The sequence below is a fragment of the Diabrotica undecimpunctata genome, chromosome 8 (genome assembly GCF_040954645.1).
Source record: "Diabrotica undecimpunctata isolate CICGRU chromosome 8, icDiaUnde3, whole genome shotgun sequence".
Lineage (NCBI taxonomy): Eukaryota > Metazoa > Arthropoda > Insecta > Coleoptera > Chrysomelidae > Diabrotica > Diabrotica undecimpunctata.
The window spans coordinates 132100241-132118125 of NC_092810.1; the positions used below are offsets into that span (position 1 = coordinate 132100241).

At 31.5% G+C, this 17885-nt stretch overlaps 1 protein-coding gene across 1 annotated transcript in view; it reads left to right on the top strand.

Annotated features, from left to right (window-relative positions):
* LOC140449121 (uncharacterized) overlaps window positions 1–17885 on the top strand; it is a 46151-nt gene that overhangs the window by 15204 nt on the left and 13062 nt on the right. Inside the window, exons 5-10 of the mRNA XM_072542266.1 lie at window positions 986–1152; window positions 3374–3598; window positions 4280–4422; window positions 8520–8698; window positions 12218–12252; window positions 15850–15960. Of these exons, the coding sequence (XP_072398367.1) occupies window positions 986–1152; window positions 3374–3598; window positions 4280–4422; window positions 8520–8698; window positions 12218–12252; window positions 15850–15960 (860 nt within the window). The remainder of the gene's footprint in view (window positions 1–985; window positions 1153–3373; window positions 3599–4279; window positions 4423–8519; window positions 8699–12217; window positions 12253–15849; window positions 15961–17885) is intronic.

The following is a 17885-nucleotide window of genomic DNA, read 5'->3' on the forward strand; positions in this document are numbered from 1 at the left end:
CGTCAAACATAAAAAAAATACAATACAATACATGAGACAGAAAATCATCATTAGAATAGAAACTGTGGTAAATCAAGAGTTCTTCAACACTATGTTTAAAACTTGGATAATACTTGGAGACTTGGAAGATAGCTGTTTATATCGCATGGGTATAGAATAGAATAATCTAGGAATATGCTTTATTTTCACAGAAAATTGTACAATTTTATGGACAAACTTACAAAAAGTCAGAAAATAACAATAATTAAAATTTACTGAAATTACAAAAATCGCCAATATCACAAAATAAAAGATAATAAAATAAACAACTAATTGCAAATTTAAATAATTAAGATTATAAGATAATAAGTTGAAGTTGTATGATACCCAAATATATATAAAAATACTTAAGTTACTTGTACATAAAGGTACTGTAATTTCTTAGTTATTCATTAAGAAACTCTTCTACCGAATATGGTCTTTCAGAGGATAGCAGCATTTTCAGAATGATCACTTGTATATGACGAATTCTTACTACCAGGCAAAGAATATGATTTATTTGCAATTGGGACAAAGCTCACCTTCATGCCTAACTTTAATATTATTATAGGCTCTTTTAGGAGTTAGATTTGAATCTGTTAACATCTCTGGAATGGAACCGGCTCTAGTTGTATTCATTGTGTTCATTGTCCCATGGGTTCGAGCGTTCTTGACTACGTCACACACCTCGGTCAGCTGCCAAATGTCATGCGCAATAATATATCATACCTTGTGTTCATTGTACCATGGTTTGTTACAATATATTATTGTTTGTTTAATTTGATCACCATATCTTACAACAATTAAATTTAAAAAGCGAAACGATAAAAATATTGTAATATTTTTAATTATAAGTGTAAATACCGAGATAGAAAAATTAAGATGGCACAACTGTAGTTAAAAACAAATTTATCCTTTACAAAAAAAAACATTCTTATTCACAAGAATCTTTTTTTTTTTTGTTTAGCTGCACCGCTCCTATAGGTACCACAGACTGTAAAAGAAAATATGATGCAGGGTTTATTTTACCACCTATCGCGTCAGCACAATTAACAACGAAAAACAAAGTTGCATTTAAATATGGAAAAGTCGATGTCCGTGCTAAACTTCCTAAAGGAGACTGGATTTATCCAGGTATGTATAAATAAACATATTCTCAAAATTAATAAATTATTAATAATTAACCCGTAACCGGTGAGGTGCAATTTCAGTTACATTGAGCGTCATGTGGAGTGCCACGGACTTCTTTTTAAAAAATAAAAAAAAAATTTAGGTATGTGAAAAAATTTCACTGAGATAAGTTACAACTGGATAAACTTTATTTGCCCATAGGTATATAAGTATTATACAGTATGATGCAAATGTACGGAATAAATTCATTATTTCAGAAACAGACGGCTTTAAAAAAAATCTTAAAACACGTCAATTTTAATTTTTGAATGACCATCAACTCATATATATGTATTGGACATTACGTCATTAGTGTCGGCGTAATGACGTAATCGACGATTTTTTTAACTACAAACCGAGGTCACGTGACAGCACATTTGAAAGTTCTCCTTATTGCCTTTGCAACGATGTAATCACTTGAATATTTATTTCTACAGGGTTGACCAAAATTATGAACTTTTTTATTTAATATGGAATTACAATAAATATTCATTTATTGAACTAAAATATACTAAGAAACTCCACTGGGAAGAAAAAAAATAGTGTTTTTAGCTGGTTCCGAAAAAGAAAATTCATTGATAACAAACAATGCTACATTATAATCTGAAACGAATTATTGTAGTAAGTATTCCAAGTTATTTTTCAAAAATATTTAAATTAATATTGTCATTGACTCGTCTTTATTTGTCAATGATCTGTGAGTCTGTCAAATAATAGACGTCAAATTTTTAGTCTGGAGTCAAAGTTTCACTTATTGGATTTTTGTTTTGGTTTTCTACCAATCTCCCTTCTTTCATTTTGTCAATATGATTTTTGTAAAATTGCTTACTTGCTTTACTCACATTTTCTATTTCCAGTTCTTCTGTCATAATCTGACATCATCTTTTATTCCAAGGGTTAGTTGGTCAAGCCTTGACAGTTCTTCTTATTTTGATTCTCATTATCCTTTAATTGTTGATGTTTCGGCTTTATATTTTGTTGTGTACGTAAGTTTAGATCTTGCGCATGTTTTAGAGAAGCTAATCTCCCTTTAAAGATAAACATTGATTGTGTCTTTTAATTGAGATCCATGTATTGTCTTAATGTATTCTTGTTTTTATATTATGTAGTGGTTGTTTTAGTGGTCCTCGTTTTCTGCTATGTGCAGGGGCGGAGTAAGGCTAAAGCGGGCCCGACTAAGGCTAAAGCGGGCCCTAGACCCTTGTAATTCCGGACCTGTTTTTCAGCCATGACACATACTTTGCGTTTGGTATTTTTATTTTTCAAAGCATATAATATTTACTTCTATTTAATTATCGGATTCCAAGAAAAATAAGGAAAAAATAATATAGGTACTAGTAAAAAAAATAAATAAACATAATTTATTAAAACAAACAATAATACTTAAATAAATATACCCAGATTAATTAGTTATATTGCCTTTTTTCTCACTTTTAATAGAGTTATTTAATAATTCTTAAGACTTAAGAATAGTCGAATTTTATTGGCCTTTATTAAGTGTGTTTTTATCATGGACGGGTACAAATTTCGGTGATGGATGCCCGCGATCGGTTAAGAGAATGGTAGGTATGAATAACTATAAAAGAACTGAGATTTCCATTGCTACTGATCGGGAATTCAGAATCGGTTATTATACTCAGGTGGTTACTTTATAGCAGTGGTTGCTTACAGAGCCTTTACTGTGTAATTCATCATCATATACTATTACCAAAATCCTTCAGTGCACCAAAGGATTAATAAATAATACAAAACATATCACGTAAATAATAATATTAATAAATATTATATTATATATACATATATATATATATATACATATATACCTATATATATTATATATATATATATATATATATATATATATTATATTATATTATATATATATATATATATATATATATATATTATATTATATTATATATATTATATATATATATATTATTTAAATAATATATAATATTAAATATATATACAAAATGAACATTTTTATTCTCGAGAGAGGAAGAGAGAGAAAATATATCTTCCGTCTCTCTCGTACTCATTATCTTACATATGTAATGATTTCACCGATTCACTCCTGTACAAATTTCCAATGTGGAGCGCGCGTATAGAAGTATAACTTCAAAAACAAAAAAAGATTTTTTTGTTGCTGGTACCTTTTTTAAATTCAACATTTTTGTTTCAGAAATTCACTTGACTCCGGTTAATGAAAAGTATGGATTAAAAAGTCAATCAGGTCAAATAAGAATAGCATTTGCGCCTGGGAACAGTGACTTAAATCATGTTCTTCACGGTGGACTCACTATTGGTCGTAGCGTTGCAGCTACAAACTACTTCGATAAAACAATAGAAAGTAAGATGTCGTCATGGTCAGATGACTTTCATACATTTAGTGTAGACTGGAAACCAAGTAAGGAATGTTATTTTATTATAGTCTATTTACATTAATAAAACTCTTAAATCTAAGAAAATTTTAACAAACTAGTCCAAGTTGACTAATAAGTTTTAATTGTTGTCAATTTTGCCGAGGAGATCCTTTTACGTAACAACAGAAAATATTAAATTTAAGCGAAAGAAAAAATTAAATGTCACTTAAAACATCTATCTATTCAATGAAACCATAGTCGTGTCTTGGTCTGCTTTAGTAAGCTTCTCCAAAGATCACCACGAATGAATTTTTGGCATGTTTATCTTCTTCGTTCTCTCATCTCTTCTTTGACCTCCCAACAGCTCTTTTTTCCTTGCATTCTTGAGTTTAGTAATTATCTGCGGATTCCATCTTCATGCATCCGAACTACGTGTCCTGCAATCGCCGCAAACTAGTATTTTGTGGTAGTATTGATTTTCTGTTTCATTTCTAATTCGCCTATTGTTATTTTTAGTGATTGGGCCCAGTATTCATCGTAATATATATTTTTTAAACACGTCTAATGCATTGACAGATTTCTGTAGTATAAACCATGTTTCACATCCATAACTTACTATCGGCTTAATTATTGTTTTACAGACTCAGAGTTCTATATCTATCTTATAAAGAATAATATCTTTCATTGCTTAATTAAAACTATAAATTGTTTTTACTTTTTTTTAGATGAAATAAGTTTCAGTGTAGATGGTACAGTCTATGGAAACATATATCCCCCGGCTAAAGGTTTTGCATCACTAGGATCAACATTAAATTTAAATACCGATAAATGGAAAGAAGGAACCCTAATGGCACCTTTCGACCAAGAAGTAAGACTCATTATTTATTTGTTTTTAAAATATCGCCTAAGAATTCAGTAAGTATTTCAATTTTCCATTTAATCATTGAAAGAAAATTAGTTCCTTCTTCTTCTTCTTCTTCTTCTTCTTCTTCTTCTTCTTCTTCTTGTTAATGTTAAAGTTAATGTCTAGCTGTCAAACTATCTCTTCGGGAGTCTTCTTAGTAGTCTTTTTTATTGGGTTTATGTGTTTTTACCCCTTTCTTCCTGGATCCATTCTGTTGACATGATCCTTCAATTTGTGGTGTCACGCTTGTATCTATCTCGTCACATTCTGGACTCTAGTTTCTCTTAGTGTATCTACATTCCTACTAATGGTCTTACACATGTATGTATCAGGATTTTGCTCTCTACTACGGTCATATATTTGTTCTTTTATATGGTACCTCTCAAATATCCCCTACTTTGGCTGTCTTCTAAATATATGAAACAAGATTATATAGTTACGTATTTCCAGTCAAAAACAATCCATAGTTCGGCAAACGTCTTTAATCATCCTCAATCCACCTTGGTTATCCATAAGTCTGCCTCGGTCCTGTTTAGCCGTCCTTAAGTATAGGTAAGTTCTCTATAAGTCATTCATACGTCCTCTCAACTCTGTCAGAAGGAATAACAACTAGGAGTGACTGCCTATTTTTATTCTAAAAGGGACAAAACAATAAAATTGGAAGACCAATAGGACTAAAGACGAACAGAGTAGTAATATTCCCATATGTGCAAGGAAAGATTATTATTTTTCCTTCTGTAAAAAATTGAGATAAGAAACTGGTAATATCCTATTTACACTATACTGGTAGATCATGACTTATATAAAAATAATTACGGTTACCTAACGGACATTACCTAACGGAAAGAACAACACAAGTAGAAAAAAATGTAGCATTAGAAAATATCGGCATGATAGTCTATCTTTTGCTTCGGGTCTCTAAAAATAAATACGCTTTTTCTATTTTACTCTTTTTTTGAGAATAGACCAAGCAAATGAGCTCAATTTTAATTAACAAAATGTTCTAAAGTTTTATGATAGACAGTGGTAGGTGGGAGCACAAAATAAAATTAAATGTGTGATTTGAAGGTATGAATGTAAAAAGGGGGTAAAAACTTGTTCCAATTTCCTGCGAAATTTGAAATCGTATCAAAAAATTTCCAATACAAAAGCTGTAGATAATTATAAATTACCGAGAAAATAAAGAAAATCGAATTTTTTTTGTAACATTAAGGTATTTAATTTTAATTTAAACTTGGTTAAAAAATAGACATTTTTTTAAGAAAAATTCCATGGTGAAATTTTTTTTGCTTTATCTAGGGCTCAATATTTTCTTCGTTAAAACATAAATACTTTTTAATGAAATCACAAAACATAGTGGTTCCTATTTAAAAATAGATAACACTTAAGAAACGCAAATTGCATTATTAGGCCACTAAAAGTGTAAGAAATTGTATTTAATAGTTTAACAATTTTTATTTTCACACTGTACACTAATAAAAATTAATTAAAGCAGTATATAAAAAATCAGTAATATTAAAGATACCTCTTTCTTTTTCTCAAATTTTTATCGTGTTCATAGTCGAATTGAATATTTTTTAGTTCTTTTTGAAGTATATTTAATGCCTCGTATAATTACTTGGCATGAAATGCGGTTGAGCAGAGATAATCAGAAATGTGAGCTCCCACGTCGCATAGGATTAGCCTGGGCAGCGTTTGGTAAATTAAATTATGTATTTAAAACGGACCTACCCATATACCTCAAAAGAAAAATCTTTGACCAGTGTGTGTTACCTAGACTCACTTATGGAGCGGAAACATTAACACTTACAAAAAAGCTAGTGAACAACATTCGTGTTACTCAGAGGGGTATGGAGAGCCAGATGTTGTATGTCTCTCTGAGAGACCGAATCTCAAATGAAGAAATACGTCGTAGAACAAAAAATACAGACGCTATTGAAAAAATCCCATCGCTAAAAATCCCGAAGAACGGACGAAGACGAAGCAGAGGACGCCCACCAATAAGATACACTGATGACCTGAAGCATGTTAGCAGTAACTGGATACAAGCCGCACAAGATAGATACGTATGGAAACACTTGAGGAAACCTATGTCTAGCAGTGGACGCGTACAGGTTGATCATGATGATTTAAAGTACATCATCCTGATCACTTGATCCTGATCACTTGATTCATCAAATAAATACTCCGAGTTCGGTGCTACACTGATCTCTTCTTCCTTAAGTGTTGCGTCTTCTAAATCATTTTCATTTTTCAAACTGAACATTTGAACAGTTTCCTAAATGACTACATTTCAAACATAGATCGGTAAATTGAAGTCCGTGTTTTCTGCAGCCACATCTATAACTTTCACGAGTGGTTTCACAGCTGCAACTAATTGATTTTAATAAATCCTTTGAGATGATTGAATCATCTGTATAATATGGAATAAGTACTTTTCTGTCATTGGTAATGATTTATTTCTAGCCCCACCTAAACATGGGTAGACTACTTTTGATCCCTATTTACTAAAAGTGACTATAATGAACCACCAACACCAGAGGTGACGACAAACCAAGGATTAAATATTGAGGAGGAAGAGGTAAAGGAAGCCCTAAGGAAATTAAAAAATAGAAAATCACCAGGAGAGGACAGAATACCGAACGAACTCCTAAAGTATGGAGGACCAGATCTGACCAAACAACTATTAAAACTAATCCAAAAAATAATAGAACAAACCAGAATTCCTCAAGAATGGAGATCATGCATCCTAATACTTCTCTAAAAAAAGGAAAGGAAACAAATCAGATCCGGAAATTTACAGAGGAATTCATTTATTAAACACAACACGAATATTAACAACCAAAGTGATAACAAATAGACTGAATGAAATTATAACACTAGCAGAAAAACAACAAGGTTTTAGGTCGGGAAGATCATACACCGACGCTATATTTATAACCAGGCCACTGCAAGAGGAATCATTAAAATACAACAAACCGGCATATATATGTTTCGTTGACCTTAAGAAGGCATTTGACTGAGTCAAATTAAAGAAGGTTATCCACTTATTGTACGCAAGAGAGATACCTCTAGGAATAATCAAAACGATCGAAAATACCTACCAAAGCAACACAATAAAAGTAAAAGTAAAATAAGAACTAACCGACCCTATTGCAGCTGGAAATTAGACAGGGAGTAAAAACAACTTAAAATAATCTGCTATGCAGACGACGCAATACTACTCTCTCAAAGTGAAGACGATTTACAACGTATGCTACACCAATTTAATATAACCGCCAGAAAATTAAAAATGTTAATTTCACCAAAAAAGACAAAATGCATGGTTATAACAGCAAATTTACTAAGATGTAAATTGGAACTGGAGGGTCAGATAATACAAGTGATGGAGTTTAAATATCCAGGCATCATATTATCTAGCTAGGGAAAGCTCCAAACTGAAGTGGAAGATTAAGTGAATAGAGCAAAGAGAGCCGCAGGCTTCCTGAATAAAACAATATGGAGAAATAAAAATATCGGGAAAGAAGCAGAACTTACAAAACAGTCATCAGACCAATATTGACGTACGCGGCAGAAACACGATCGAAAACGATGGAACCACAACTTACTGGAGGCACATTGAAAAACAGACGGTCATGTCTACATAAAAAGAAAAAGAAGAAGAATTTTTAATCCAAGAACCGCAAAATCGAATGGTCTAATTAGTTTCTTTAATCTTCTTATAATTTGATTCTAATATTACGGAAACTTTTGGGGATTTTTGTTCTAAGAAAAATTTTGATAATTAAGAACATATTAAAGTATATTTTCACTATGTTTTAACAAAATTGATCAACTTTTACAAGCATGAAAAATAAAAAAAGATTTCTTCATTTGTCTCGGTAATTTTGAGATTGTAATAAAAATAATATATAACAAGAGTTGTATGTTTTTATATTATGTATCTACAGCTTTCGCGTTTAAAATGTTTTGATAGAATATCAAATTTAGCCGGAAATAAATAAAAACTTTTTCGCTTCATTTACTTTCACTGTCCATCATAAAACTGTTGTATTTTTTAGATGTACCTAACGCTAGGGGTTGGTGTGGGAGGATTTGTATTTCAAGATAGTCCGTCAAAGCCTTGGCGAAATGGAGAGAGGAATAGTTTTAAGGTATTTAATTCTGCTCGAAATAATTGGCAGCGAACATGGTCAGATAGCAGTAAATTAGAAGTTGATTACGTTCAAATTACTTCTTCTTAAGTTTAACTTCATACTTCATAAAACCAGTGCTAGAAAATGTATAGAAAGAACAAACATAATTAGATATGTTTTTGTTTTCTCCAAAATAAAATGAACCGAAATCTGCATCATTAAATATTGGCAAAATTAGGTTACAGTGTTGAAATTTGCCTTAAAACTTCACTTGCTTCATACGTTACTCTAGTGTCTAGTTAAACAAAAAATCGATCAAATAGTAAGGACACACTTTTATTTATGTGAGCTTTTTGTATTATACGTTTATAATAAAATTTAAAAAATAATTATTGTTTTTTATTTCGTTCCTTTGCAGTGATCCATTTTTTATTATCCTATATTTAAATTTATGTATACATATTGTGTTCTGTGTGTCTATTGTTTTTGCCCATAGACATACAGTGTGTAAAAGCCAAATGGAATAAATTCATTATTTAGAAGACAGTTTTATTTGAGATTAGGATGTTGCCAAGACGTTCGCGGTGAACATTTTGAACATCTACTTCATTAACATTCATAGTTCTTTTTCGTGTGCTACATTTTATTACGTTTTGCATTACATTTTAGTTTTTGATTGTATTGTAGCGAATTTCGGTAACCACATGATTTTAATTTATTTTATCTTAATTAATCTTAATAAACTTGAAAGCGACATTTTTGAATGGAGAATGAAAAGACCTTTCAAACGATATATCACAAGCCTATACTTCCTATTTTAAAAATTGGAGATTGTACCTGTCATTCTAAGGGGGTTGAAGGTAGGGGTTGCATTTTCACGTTAAAGAATGTCAAGTTATAATTTAAATTTGACGTGTTTCGGGATTTTTCATAAATATGTACAGTAACCAAAAATAATGAATTTATTCCATTTGGCTTTTACACATTGTATAATACAAATACACTGAGTGCTGCCATAGTCGCCGGTTTTATTCACCTCGTTATCTAAATGACCAATGAGCAGGTCACGTGGTCGATAAACGCGTCCCATTAGAAGGGGACAGCTTTACGTCAGTCTTTTCTGTCGCACTGGTTGAATGCTAGTTACTGCATAAGTCAGTCTATTTGTATTAATGTCTATGGTTTTTCCCATTTTAACCTAACCTAACTTAACCTAGGCAACCTGTACTTATTAAAATTTTCTGGATTTTTGTTAGGCGGCAACTTAGCCACATAGATATCTGTAGAAGTCATTAACATTTGCCAAGAACATAACATTAAATTTGTTTGTTTACCGAGCAATTCTACACATTTTACACAACCTCTTGACGCGAATTTTTTTTTACTTACTTAAACAGTCTTGAAGGCTTATCCTTCTAAAATGGAAACAAGGCCCAGGAAGGAGTGAAGCATCTTTGCCAAATATCGATCTCCAACTCTTCCTAAACACCTATAAGAAATTAATGTTATTTCTGGTTTCACAAAATGTGGCATTATTCCACTAGGTGGGAATAAATTTCTAGGCATGCTGCTTTCACAACATGTGTGAGAGAAGTGTTTGTTTTCACAACTCTAGGAGGAAACAGGTAGTCAGGGTCTTAGAATTAATGAAGAGAAGACAAAATACAGGCTAGTAACCAAAAATCCAAGACAAAGATTTAGGCAGAACATAACCATTAATGACCACAACTTCGAAGTAATAAGAGTTTAAATATCTGGGGACAGTAATCACAGATGACAATCACATAAAAAAAAAGACGTCTCGGCAAGGATAGCTGCGGCGAATAAAGCATTATACTCTCTATCATTATTATTAAGATCTAAGCTAGTAAATAGAAAATCTAAATTAAGAGTGTAAGTAAGACTGTAAGTCAATTAATTGCTCAGTTGTTGCGTATGGAAGTGAAACACAGACAACGGGAAATAAATAAGCTGCTGGTATTTAAAAAGAAGGTTCTCAGAATGCTATTTAGACCTCAAAGATTCTGAATTGACAGAAGAGTAGAGAACCAGATAAGACGGGCAGGTCATCTGGTAAGATCAGAGAAAGACGAAGTGTTAAAGACAGTGTTTTTGAGAGACAAGGGCAAATCAGTAGGCCGCCCAGAAAAAGTAAGAAGGATGAAGTTGAAGCCGATTTATCTAGCATTGGCGTACAACAATGAGAAATGAAAGCGCAATATCGTAGAAGATCGAGGGCTATAATTAATGCGGCGAAGACTCACTCCGAGATGTAAAGCTAGTCAAGAAGAAACTGAAGCATGGTGCCTTTCTTCAAAGGTTCTAAAGTTGACAATAAAACAATTCACCTTTAAAGCCCATTTCAATTTTTGTCGAGAGGACACTTTGATCAAAAGATATTTAATTTTTATTGTCGAATTGATATAAATTTTATTTAAAATAATTGATTTAGCGCGCGTAACTGACATTTTAAATCGCCGGTCATTTCAAGCATTGTTTCTGAGAGAACGGTTCATTCTACACAAAAGGTGCTAATAAAAATTTTTGTTCAAAATTATCTCAGCTACATTTTTTACTTGAATCGATTTTTTCTACGGCGTACAGATTCTCAGTAAATCGATTTTCTCCGTTTTTCGCCCCCTATGAGAGGGTTGCTAGGGGGATGCCGCGAGGTAGGAGTGGTTAACTTTTTTGAATATTTTTTTGGGACCCAAAATATTTTAACAATAAGAGGTTATGACCAATTATGGTTTAGCAAAAATATTGCAAACATAATGCAAAATTAAAATCACAAACAACGAAAAATGGAATCTATGTGTATCTATGAATATGTATGGTCCATATTGTTATACGGCTTGGAAACATGGACGTTAAAAGAACCTTTCATTAATAAGTTGGAGGCCTTCGAAATTTGGACGTTGCGAAGAATGTTCCGCATACCATGGACAGATAGGGTGAGAAACAAGGAAGTCTTAAGAAAGGCAAATACCGAGAGAGAACTACTTAATTTGATCAAGGTACGAAAAATTGGATATCTTGGCCATATTCTGAAAAAAAGCAATCCCTCAACTAATCATCCAGGGAAAGATTGAAGGCAAGAGTGGAGTAGGTCGCAAACAAATATCGTCGCTATCATGACTACGGAACATAATGAACTGGACAGGCATAAATAACACTGGCGATCTTTTGCATGCAGCATGTAAGAAAGCATGTCACGCTGATCATATATATCTAGTCTTTAATTTAGTTACATGGGAAATTCAAATATTTTTAATTATTATTGTTTGTTTATTAAAGAAACTATTGTAGAAATGATAAGTTTCTACAAACACTATTGCGACTTTAAAGCAAATACGTACGTCACTGATCTTTTTCATTAAAGTAAAAGCAATTAAATGTTTTTCCTTTCTACACCGTCGCTGGTATTTTATCTAATGACAGGTTCAATGTCGTTAAATAATTGGAGTTTAATGTCCCAAATTATTGAATTTTTGTATGTGTACAAATTTATCAGAAGAAAATCAAAGCTTGTTTCAAAAATATATAACAATATAGTAAAATAAAATGTGGCTAAAATGGATTGTGTTTTGTGGAACTATATTTTTGTCTGTTATTGCACAAAGAACATCTTGGAGGAAATACAATTATCCCCAAACAAGTAAGTGAGGAGATGTAAGAACTCAAACTCTGTAAACTCACTTTATATATTGTCTTAAAAAGCATTTTGTTTTATACAGTTTACTATTTTTATTGGGAATGCGCCACAATTTTACATCAAAATAAGATTATTTTGACGCTTCGATTTCTTCTTCGGAAATCGTTCTTCAAATATGTAATTATTTTGAGAAATTTTAAATAATAATATAATAATAATAATGTTTATTTACTTCCCATTATACAATATAAAACAATGTTACAATATAATAGTTCAATATAATAGAATTACAAATTAATTATAAGTTAAATATTTTGTACAAACAAATAGTTGTTAGTAAATAAACAAAGAAGAAATTCCCTGACGAACCAGAGGTTGATCTCAGGGATTACACTCATTTACCCTATTCAAATATTTTTGTTCTACAGTACCATCAGGTTGATAATATAAAATAATATTACAAAGTATATAATATAGTATTAGTTATATATGATGAATTTAATTAAAGAAGATCGCATCCAAAATTTCTGATCCAGTGTTCTTAAGAAATTTTATAAAAATGGATTTAATCATGTTTAATGAGTTGATTTTTCTCATGTAGGTTTTATAGATCTCGGGTAAATAGTTAATTATTCTAGGAATAAAGTATGTGAAAGTGTGTTTTCTAATTGATTTGTAAGCACTAGTAATTTGGACATAGTCATGAACTTTATTTCTAGTACTGTAAGTATGATCTGTTCTATTGATTTTAATACATGTTTATTTTTGTATAAGCAAAATTATGTTTAACAAATATAACTGTCTAATATTAAAAATACCTGTTTGCCGATACAGAAGTTCTGATGAATATAACGGAGATTATTTTAGCATCATTTTTAAAAACCTCCTTTGTAGTATTTAGAGTTTATTCAAATGAGAAGCATATGTTTCACTCCATGCTAAAATGGCATATCTACGAGACTCTATCAAATAATAATTGTATACTATCTTTAAGTAAGACAAATTAAGGATATTACTGAGATATCATAATCTGTATAGTAACATTGTCAGAGTTTTATATACCATATAAATATGTACATCCCATGTACCGTTGTTGAGCAACCACCATTACCCAAATTTAAACATAATAAAAAAAATTTTAACTTCAATTTCATTGGATTTCAACTTAATCTTTTTATATATACTTATTTTTTATATCATTTCTTACACTATTATGTGGATAGTACCACATCAATTTCTTTCATTTTCTACATCAATCAATTTTCATACTACTTATGATGTCATAGATTCAGCCTCAAACATTAATTCCACTAATTTAATAACTCACTTGTTGTTTTTTCAATAATAGAGATTTGCAGATTTAAGGCGAACATTTTATCATTTAAACAAATTTAATTTTGACTAAAGGTTCATTAAAAAGATATTAGGTATTATTACAAGAAAATAAAATTTTATAATTTTTAAAAATTACATTAGTCGCGGAACACACCCATACCTCGTCATGTTTAGCTGTCTTCTTAAATTATATTTCTGTCACCTCAGCCAGTTGGTCTGTGTCGTTTTAACTGACAAGAACCACGTGTTAAAAACCGAGCAGGGAGACATGTAGCTCCTCAAGTATTAAATTTTATCCAATGTCATCGACCTAGAGTCACCATATAATTTAATTTTGGAAAGATGTAAACCCATATATGGATGTCATAGCCACAGATTCAATGTTAGCTTCAACTACATAAGGCCACTGAAAATGATCTGATTAGATCGAAAACGTTATGCTACTGTATAAATATTGACGACACTTGTAAAAGTTTTAACTATATATTTTTATATATCTAAATACAATGGTGATCCGACACCCTGTTAGGGTAAAAGGAAGGGGAGAAAGAAAGAAAAAAATACAATGGTGAAGTGTTTTAACTTCTGTATGTTTTATTATATTTAATCTTCTGGTAAATGTCGCTCGTAGGTATTGGAATCTTTCTACTTCTTCGAATTTATATGTTATCCCTTCTGAGATTATAGTCAGGTATTGTCCTTTTATGTATTTTTGTTCTATCTATTCCATATATTTGGTCTTCTCTTCTTTTATGTGTATCCCTTTCTTTCTCGCTTTAGCTTCTAGTCATTTTAGTATTACTTTTAGTTCTTGTTTACTTCTGGCTATCAGTACTATCATCAACGAATGCTAGCCATTAGTGTTTCCATTGATACACAAGTTCTGTCGTGTTAATTCCGGCTTCTTTTACGACAATTTCTAGAAGGATACTAAACAACAATGATAGCAGTATTTCTTCTTGTCGTACCCCCTCGCTGACTTCAAACATCTGTTTTGTTTTCATTTATTTTAACCCAATTCTCTCGTTTTCTGAGTATCACTTTTATCATACTTACTTATTTTTCACTAATTCTCATTTCATATAGTGCCTTGTATATTTCTTTTCCTTCTACTCTGTAAAATGCTTGTTTAAAGTCGATGAATAGGGTATTTCTCGTATTCGTAACTTTCCGCTTGTATTTCAAGCAGCAAAAAAATTGATATACTGTGCTGCGCACTCTTCTGAATCTACATTGATATTTTCCTCTGTCATTATCTATTGCTTGTGATATCTTATCTTTTATATGTACTGCAGGTATTTTATAGGCAACATTTATAAAGCGCTATTTTCCTGTAAGTATGGCATAAACTTTTGACACAATTTTTGTGAATTGGGCGCAGTGTGGCTTCAGTCCATTCTTTCTGTATGCGTTCTTGTTTTTCCAAATGTCCAATTAGTATTACTCCTTCATATTTGAACATTTCAGCTGTTACTTTATCCTGTACTGGGCTCTTATTGTTCTTTAGTTTCTCTATTATTTAATTTACATTATGCTGTCTTCCCTCTGTTCGTTCCTGAGCAGTATTTTGCTTCAGTTCTTCTTCTTCATATTCTGTTACAGGTATTTCATTTAGAAGCTCTTCGAAGTATTATTTCCGTCTATTCAGTATTTCCTCATCACTTACTAAGTTCCTTCCATTTTTGCTTTTGTAGTGTACAGGTTTTCTTGGTACTTCGTCTTTTTTCTCATTTTTCACTTCTTAATATAAGTTTCTAATTTCTTTATTTTTAAAGCTCTCTTTTATACATTTTAATTTATCTTCATTGTATTTTCTTTTTTGCTATCTTATGGTTCTTTTGGCTCGTTTTCTTTGTTCTTTGTAACTTTTTTCTTTCTGTGTTGTTTTTTCTTACATCTTAATTTATTTCGTTTATCTAATTCTGATTTACATTTCTCATTAAATCATTCTTTCTACTTATCTTTTATATTTCTATTACTGGCTTGAGCTGCTTTGTTCATACATACTTATTTCCATCCATGTTTGTTCAATATTTCCATTTTCTTCAATATTATCTAATTCACTAGTGACTAATCTTTCATATTTATTTTGTTCTTATTCTGACACTAGGTTTGGTTGTTTTATAATTTTTTCCCGCTGGTTTCTAAGGTAAGGAAAATAGAATTTAATTCCAAGATTTGATCTAAATTCATCAGTTTTGATGAAAATCGGAAATTATACCACATTTTTACCATGTACAATATATTTATTACCTTAATTTATAGGAACCTCGCCAGAACGAGCACAGGAGCTATATAGAAATTATTATAGATCTAATGGACAGCGTGCGGATGGACAGAAGTATAATGGTAATCCAGTTACCTTCTTCGGAACTGGTAAGTAGTCACTTCACGCAATTTGTTTCTGTATTTTATTTTCTAGTTTTGGATATTTTATGTATGTACACTGTGTCCGTAAAGTATGGAACAAATTCTTTTTTAGCTAAACAGACTATCTTAAGAAATAATCCTAAAACACGTTGATTTTTGATTTTAATTTACCGTATTTTAAAATAATATTCTATTATACAGGGTGAATTACTTTCGAGTAATGACGTCACCGTAATTTTTTTTTAAATGGAAAACTCCCATTTTGTCTCAATTTTCGGATTACTCTAGCTGAGCTGATTCCAAAAATGTATCACATGTTGATTCAAATTGGTACAGGGTGGACAAAAATACAATAGTTTTGTGTGTGCTCATAAAGTAACGCGTTAGTTAAATTAACAATATCAAAAATACTTATTGTCTAGCGGACAGAATATGAAAGAAATTATTTCTTATCAATTTAAAAGAAACATAGTAGGCTATGTTTTTGTTAAATGTCATTTGTTTAGTAATTTATTGATGTTCAGTGACAGTTTAGTACTACAATGTTTTTGGTATTTGTGAATGTTTTAATTATTGCTTAGATTTAATTTGAAGTAGAAATGGAGTTAAGTGTAAAGCAAAGAATTGAAATACTTATGATGATTGGGTATGGAGACAGATCGCGAACTCAGATGGAAGTGTGCAATTTGTTTAATGATAAATATCCAGAAAGACCTATAACGCGTTGAACAGTCAGTAAGATTGAAAAGAAATTTTGAGAAACAGGTAGGGTTGAAAATTCACGGAAATCAGGTCGTGCCTCTGCAAATGCTGATACAGCATTAGATGTTTTACTTAGTTTTGAAGAAGATGCGCACACTTCTATGCGTAAAGTTAGTCGCGATATCGGTGTTAGCAAAATATCGGTACACAAACTATTAAAGCTTGAAAAATGGCATCCTTATAAAATCAAACTTGTGCAGGAATTAAACGAAGATAATCCCGAGAGAAGAATGCAATTTTGCAAAGCAATGATGGATAACTGCCACCGAGACCCTCTCTTGGTACAAAACATTATTTTTTCTAATGAGGCCATTTTCACGTTAAATGGCGAGGTTAACCGTCAGAATTGTAGATACTGGGCAAAAGAAAATCCCCACTGAATGCGTGAGCAAAATACACAATACTCGGGAAAGGTAAATGTATGGGCTGCAATTATACGAAATCGAATCATCGGACCCTACTTTTTCGAAGGTAATTTAAACGGGACAACGTACCTTAAGTTTTTAAGGGGGTATCTCGTATCTACTTTACGTAATTTGTTTCCCAGCAGACATAATCCTGGAGGTTTTGATGAAAGTTTATGGTTTCAACAGGATGGTGCACCTCCACATTATGCTGTAGATGTTAGAAGGTACCCAGATGAAATTTTTCCGAACAGGTGGATTGGTAGACGTGGACCTATTGAATGGCCAGCGAGGTCACCAGATTTCAATCCTTTGGATTATTTTATGTGGGGACATCTGAAGAATGTTGTGTATCAAACGAAACCAGCAAATATTCAAGAATTACAACAGAGAATTCAGACAGCAATAAACAATATTTCTGAAGACACAATAAACAAGGTTCAACAAGAATTTGTACAACGTTTGGGTTACTGTCAAATACAACAAGGGCTGCAGTTCGAATATTTATTAAGTCATGTATTTCATCATATTCTGTCCGCTAGACAATAAGTATTTTTGATAATATTGTTAATTTAACTAACGCGTTACTTTATGAACACACACAAAACTATTGTATTTTTGTCCATCCTGTACCAATTTAAATCAACATGTGATATATTTTTGGAATCAGATCGGCTAGAGTAATCCGAAAATTGAGACAAAATGGGGGTGTTCCATTTAAAAAAAAAATGACGGTGACGTCATTACTCGAAAGTAATTCACCCT